Source organism: Apis dorsata, unplaced genomic scaffold (assembly GCF_000469605.1).
Source record: "Apis dorsata unplaced genomic scaffold, Apis dorsata 1.3 scaffold_397, whole genome shotgun sequence".
Classification (NCBI taxonomy): Eukaryota; Metazoa; Arthropoda; class Insecta; order Hymenoptera; family Apidae; genus Apis; species Apis dorsata.
The window spans coordinates 539,979-547,311 of record NW_006263656.1 but is presented as its reverse complement, the minus strand read 5'-3'; the positions used below and the strand labels follow the sequence as shown (position 1 = coordinate 547,311).

General features: G+C 38.2%; 1 protein-coding gene across 1 annotated transcript in view; it reads left to right on the top strand.

Moving 5' to 3' along the window:
* The first annotated feature begins 24 nt into the window (after positions 1-24).
* The window catches only part of LOC102681125, a 52,898-nt gene continuing 45,589 nt past the window's right edge, over positions 25-7,333 (top strand). The window contains exon 1 of the mRNA XM_031512211.1: positions 25-2,314. Within this exon, the coding sequence (XP_031368071.1) occupies positions 1,942-2,314 (373 nt within the window). The 5' untranslated portion in view covers positions 25-1,941. The remainder of the gene's footprint in view (positions 2,315-7,333) is intronic.

Here is a 7,333-nt window from a genome sequence, read left to right as displayed (position 1 = left end):
GTGCCCTCGAGGGCTGGAGGGGTGGAAGATACGCCTCTGGTGGGGTGGTGGGGGGGAGGAATGGTGGAGGCACAACAATCGTCGGGAGAAACGATCGCGAAGAAAGGGAAACGTTGTCGGCCTCGTTCCATCGAAGATGGACAACGTTGGTCGAGTTTCTTTCTGTTATACTTTCCATCTTCGAAAGCATCTCCCTCCTAACTCGTTCCGATCTAAAAAATTTATCCCATTCTCTAATAAAATTCTTCTTGAGCGCGGGATGTATACTTGTAATTGTCTATTTAAAAAAAAAAATAAACAAATAGAAACTAATAGAATGAAAAAAAAAAAAGAAGAAATAAACGAAGGAGGGAAAATAAGAGGAGGAAATATGGAGGACGATTTTTCCCGGAGAAGAAAATTTCTAGCTTGGAGGAAGAGTGTATCTGGCGGAATTGGAGGCTAAGGTCGAAGCTGTTGGCCAGGCTCCTCGAGCCAGGGGTGGTTTCCCCGAACGCAGTGGGGAAGGGAGGAGCCATCTTGCGGCTGGTTTCAGGGCAGCCACCAATTGATTCATCCCCACCAGGGTGCCTATTACCGGGAGGAAGGGGCGTCGATTCAATTCCAGGGCAAAAAAACCGTGCACGAGGCGGAGTTCGCCTCGTAATCCATCCGTCCCCATTGGCCGGGAACGGAGTGGCACCCGTGAACCCGCTATCCGGCCGGCCAATCGGGTGCCTCTGGGTGGCGATCCAAACCAGTTTCAAATCCATAGACAGAGGGGAGCCGTTGACTTCGCTCGGCAGCCAGATAGTGCTGTGCCGTTGGCTCGTGCCGTAGTGGTCCTAAACACACTAACAGGTCCTTGCCAGGCCGAGGAATCCCTGGAATCCGCTCGTCGCGCGAATTGGCCGAATTCGAACCACGCACCCGCCGAAACACCCCTTTTTTGGTGACTGTAATCTCGTCAGCTGATCAGTGTTTTCGTGGCCGGCCAATTGCGTAACCTCAGGTGCGATCGCATTGTCCAGGCGTTGTCTTTAACAAGTGTCATCTCTCTGACTCCAGTGATTTTGTTTCACCTGTGTTTTGCCGAGATGATCCTGTTTCACTTGGTGACTTTTACAAGTTCGGTGCGTTGAGGGAAGATGAACATTCGGGACGAGGATTGGACAGGATCTTAGACTGATGGGGTTATAACCTGATTTTTCGATGAAATTGTTTTCAGTGACCGAGTGATAATTGTCGGGAAATTGTGACGGAGGAAAGGGCCGATGGATTGTTGAGATTGATACACGAATATTGACGAAATATCTCTCGAACAAACTGGTAGTTTTAACTGATCGTTTTATGGAATTTAAAATCGTTGTTGTGAAATTTATCGAGGACTTTGGTATAGAAAGAAAACGAGTAAAAGACTGAAGAGATTGAGATTAAAGATAGCGAAAGAGAGCAGAAAATTTATTGAAATCCTCTCTGCCGAAGAATCATTTAAAAAAGCGAAAAAGACTGGTTACCATAGATAGACAGAATTCTCTAAGCACGCTTTCCGACGGCTATCGACTTGCCACAATCACGTTAACGCAATCCGTCTTCACATCTCCGCGAACCATTGATCCCCAACAAATATGAACACCATTTTATCCGCGTATCTCTAAAAATCTTTAAACTCCATTTATTCCAACATCAAATCTCTCTCGTATATAAGATGTAAACAAACAAAGTGTCTACAAACAGTCCATATTCGACAAAAACTTATCGACATCGCACGTGTGCAACAATAATATCCCGGGCCCTCGAGAGTTCCAAGAAAAACTTCGCAACACTCGCCGGTTCACATGAAGCTGAAGGAACCGCGGCCACCTCATTCGTAGTGCGTCATCGAGCTCGAAAGGATATAGATGCAAAATAAGTGAGATCTCTCCAGTGGAGAGAGAAACAGTCGCCACGTTGGTACCAAACATGGTCCTGGAGCCAGGAGGTGGTCTGTCCTTCCCACTGCCTCCTGGTAGCGGTTCCGCCGGTTCCGGTGGTTCCCTGCTGACACCGGCCAGGCTGTTCCAGAGGGCGACACCCGTATTTCCGTTCCACCTGGCAGGATGGCCACCCCATCATCCGGTCCTCGGCCAGGTACAAAGCCAGGTACAGCAGACGATGCAGGCCCAGCATCAGGCGGCGGCTGCCGCTGTCAGGTTCCTCAGTCATCATCATCCTCATCATCCGCATCCGGCACTGGGGAACCACCCCCTGGTGCCGGCGATAACTAGCCACCATCCGACCGCCCATCATCTTCATCACGGTGCCGATCACGCCGACGAGGATGACGAGAAGAAAGGTAAGTGGCTTTCATTTTTCCTCTTCCTCCTCCCCTTCTTATTCTTCTTCTTCTTTTTTTTTTTTTTGTTACACAGAGCTTACGAACGTTGTAGCCAAGTTGTTTGGAATAATGAACGCGGCAGCTGCTTGCGAGATCACGTTTGTTTATCGGATTCGATTCGTCGGTGTTTTTCCTTGTTAGAATTTTCTGAGATTAATCTCTGAGTTAATAATCTCTCGTTCGTTTGAGATCGTAATTATTGGGGATGGATGAAATCGATCTTACTATCTGTTCTATCTGTTCTATCGTGTTTCTGTTTCTGTAGATAGTTTTGGTGTATTTATAGATCATTTGTTCGCGAGATTGTTTTAATTTTCTTTGTTTCATTTTGATTGTTTTTCTAACGGTTTTATTTATAATATTTGTGCACAAGATATATGTCGATTTGTTGTATCGGTCGTTTTTAAAGCCGTTTTATAGGAGGAGAAAAAGTGGAATAATGAGAGTTAAGAAGAGAGAGAGGTATCCGATCCACTTTTGGACTAAATTGAAACTCAATTTCGAATTCATTGCCAGGTTTCCTTACTAACGATAGTTTGCATACTTATGCTGCGATAAGCTGCAATTTTGAGGCAAATAAGATAGGGAACTTGCAGATTGCTCGATAGTTTATTGCTCGATTTAACTAGGAAAATTAAACTGTTACTCCGTGCTTCTAATCTTGGCTATATTAAAACGATTAGAAACTGGCTTCCTCGCATATTTGATAAAATGTCGAACGAGTTTTTCGAAGGAAAAAATTATCAATTAATTGTCTAATAATCTCTGACAAATCTCAACGAATCATATTCGTTTTTGTGAAAAAAATTACCTTAAATTTTAATCTTTTTTTTCTTTTTTTTTTTGTAGTAAATTGGTAATTTGTTCCTTATTAGGAGAAAATTATCTTCAATTTGGTTAAAATTTTTGTTTTATTAAAATTTTCCACTCCGCGTTATATCGAAGCAACTTGTTTGTCTCGTATTTTTTTCCCCCTCTCGCGTTATTAATGCATACAATGCGTGGTTTAAAATTTTAACAGGGGTTCGCGAAATAATTTCATCTATTACGGGATGGAATCGTATGATTGTTATATTTCACGAAGTGTAACTCGGTTAACATTTTGCACATCGGCATAAACATTATTGTTAAGCGTCTAGTGAGTCAGGCGTAGCGAAATGATTACCATAAGCTGGATTATTTATAATAAGTAAATGCTCCGGAATGTCTCGCGTTAATATTTTAATAACGTGATATGGAACCAGTTTCATGTTTCCAAGCTTAGCAGGCATTGCTATATTATAATATTTCCGATAATTTAAAAAACACCTTCGACTATTTCGATGATGCATTATTTTTCGGCTATGGGATATATGAATTTCGCAAGTTTCTTTAAATCGACAAGTTAGTGTAAAATTTTTAAGTATAGTAATTCCTAGAAAGAAATAGGTTTTACCGACCAAACGTGTTAAACGGGAATTATTAAAAAAATTAATAATTGCGACATTAATTAATACGAACATTACAAAAATTATGACAACGTTATCCATAAAAATGTGAAATCTCATGATTAACTTCCTCTTTGAGCCTTTCAGAAACCAAAATCATTCACTGGCTTATGGAAAAAAAATTTCTATTATCAATTTTCGAATAAACTGCAGGCATTCATCCATACCTTGAAAATTTTTTATAAATACAATTAGAAAAGGTGAAATTAAATAATAAAAATGTCTTCTTTGAAATCTTTTTGCATCTTGTGTACATTCTAAATTAAAAAAAAAAAAAAAAGAAACAATTCTTACCAATTCTAAAAAAAAAAGAAATTAATAATAAATAAATTTAGCTTTCACTTAATTAATAAATAATCAAAATTACCATCCTGTGTACAATATGAAGGAAAGGATTGTACAATCGAATATTCTCGATCACGGTTCAATCCCAGCCACCCCAAACACCCCCAAATAGCCCATTCGAATCGAATCTCGAGTCACACGCGCGCTTCTTTCTCCGTGTATCGGCCTCCGGTTCGAACTCCACTATTTCCAGGATACGTTCGGAAAATGGTCTATAGGGAGTGTCGTAACACGGTCAATCATAAGATCGTTCCTGACGAGCCCCTGGGATCGCTTACAGGGTTAGCCCCAATCCGCAACGCCCTTTTTCCACCCTTCCTTCCAACTTGACGGCCTGAAATCACGTTTCGTGTACGAGATCGAGGGTGGAAATCTGTTTTTTACGTGATCCCATTCATGTCCCTAACGCTTGTTTATACCTCGAAGGGAGCGCCACTTAACTCTCTCTCTCTCTCTCTCTCTCTCTCTCTCTTTCTCTCTCTCTTTCCACTCTCTTTTCCATCTTTCTCCCTCGAAACTTTTTTTTCCCCTCTCTCGGTTCCGTTTCGTTGGAAACTTGCGTAAAAAACCGTGGCGATCTTGACCATATTCTTGGCAATGATTTCTGTTTTTATTTATCGATAGCGGATGACTCGTCGTTCCATATTATGATCGAATCATCGAAGATTTACGACTTCGTCAACTTCGAAAACAAATTATTCGATTTTTTTTCGATGATAATTTTGTTGTTAGAGTTCACGCGATATTCCGGGTTATTCGCATGAGTTCTCGGTAATTTTATTTTTTCCTCCTCCTTCTTTTTTTCTTGTTTTTTTCCTTTTCCTTTTTCCCGTGAAATATAATGTTTCGTTATCGAGTTTTACACGCTTATTAATTTGGATGGCGAATAATATTTTTATTATTTTTCTCTTTGAAATGATGGTTTGATTGATATCTTCAATTATTTTAAAAATCTAATATAGTTTCGTAAACAGGTATTCAATTAGAACCGCTAATTGATTCGATTTCCATAATAATTCTATCAATCAAATTTTCCATTCTTGAAACAGATTTGCGGAGAAACTGTGTTAGATTAAGAAAAAGTTTTTAAAAGTTGAAAGAGTGAACAGCATTCGTTAAACTCGCGAATATTTTTCCAAATATTCATTCGCGAGAATTGTTAACAAATTAAAGAAAAGAAAGGGAAATTTTCACAAGATGCAGATGCAGATGTTTGGAAAAATATCGAGAAAGTGAAAGATCGAAAGGAAAAAAAAGAAAGAAGGAAAGAATGGTAAAGAGGAAGGACCAAGGAGCGGTTCAAAGCGAAACTCGCAATTCTTTCGAGCGTTTTCACAGCACGCGGCGCGTTTAAAATAATATTCTCTTTCTAATTTTGCTAATGGGCCAACGTACGTAGGCAAGCGTGAACGTAAAACGCGAACTGCATGTGCGCAACCTAACTAATGAGTTCCTCGAGTGTTGAACGTAACGCTGTTTAAGATAAACGTGTCACGTCTGACAGCCGTGAGAGATCAGCACCGCGAGGTGTCTCGCTTTCTTTTCATCCTCTTCTTTCCCAACCTCTGAACATCCCGAACGAGCATCTCGTTTCCAGCTAATTTATTGGTCATTGCAATCAATTTTGAACGATTAGGGAACGATTCGATCGAAGATGGCCCCGTAAACGTGGCCATTCATTGTAAATTGATCATGGGGATGTTGGTTGCGACCCATCTTTTAACAATAATAATATTTATCCAAAAGTTGATTCTTTTGATTCTTTTTTTGTATTCGAATTAATTATAAAAAAAGAAATGTTAAGAGAGAAAAGAATAGGTATATATAGGCGTCTTGAGATACAATTTCTCAAACTGTCCCCCCCCCCATTGTTTTCTCTCGCGAATATTAAAGATATATCTCTTTAATTCGTAATTGATAAAAAGGTATAATAGACGAGAAAGTAACTGACAAGAAACTGGAAACTATCTCGGGCACGGTCTCCCATTTAATTAGACGGGGGAGTAATCGAAGTTCGGACGTCGATAATCGGTTGGTGGTTTTATTGTTTTTCACCGCCGATTTTATTTTATCGTTCCCTCGCCATGTTTTATTCCCATTTTGACGGGAAATTACGTGAAATTTTCGTATTCGATCTCCTACGACCAATTAATTCCGAGGGACTGTTCACGACGAGTAATTATCGTGAACTGATTATAGTCCTCCGCCCCGAGTTATTGAGTTATTTTAGTAATAAGGATAGCTCGAGGAAATTGATCGGTTTTCGTGGAATTGTAATTGAGGACTGGTTTCTTTGATGGGCCACTGTTTGATAAACTTAAAATTATTTTGTTATTTTTATTTATTTTTTTATTTTTTTATTTTTTTTCTTTCCCCTCTCTTTGAACGGTTTTAAGTTTAATTTCAGTGGATATGGTGTATATGGTGTATTTTTGATTTTTCATATATTATTTATTTTCTCGGTATATTATTACGCTACAGTTATTTATCTCGTTAAAAATATCGTCGTGAAATTAGATTCTTTTAGAAGTTTATTGAAGGTTATTGAAGTTTTATCACGTTGTTGGTAATAAGTTTGTGATTATTTTATTTAAAGAACAGCCCACCTTCGCAATTCTAGATTTACGATTCTTGTTATTTGAGAATATTTTTATGTTTCTCGATATCGTTATCTCTAGGCTTTATTATCTATTTTCTTATCTCGAAATGTTGTTGAATATATTCTGAATTTGTATATTTTTAATACTTAATAATATTAATGAATCAACAAGTTGAAGTTTCTCTCATTTACACACTTTTATTTTATATTATTTTTACAATTTTATATTAAATTAAGTGATTACGGGCGGATTTTTAATTTTTAAAATTCATTTGGTTTATTAACAAACTTGTTGATTCTCGTGAAATAAATCATATCGGGATTAATAAAAATCTTATTAAAATTTCAATATATCATCTTGATAATTACAATACTCGCGAGATTTCAATATTTATAACATAAAATAATATATAAAATATCAAATACAATATACTTATATAACAAAGTAAGTTCTAATAATTATTTATGAATATTTATATAAACATTATTATTACCATCTTCCATACGTTCCTAACAATGGATTAATCATTAGAAACAGTATTTATC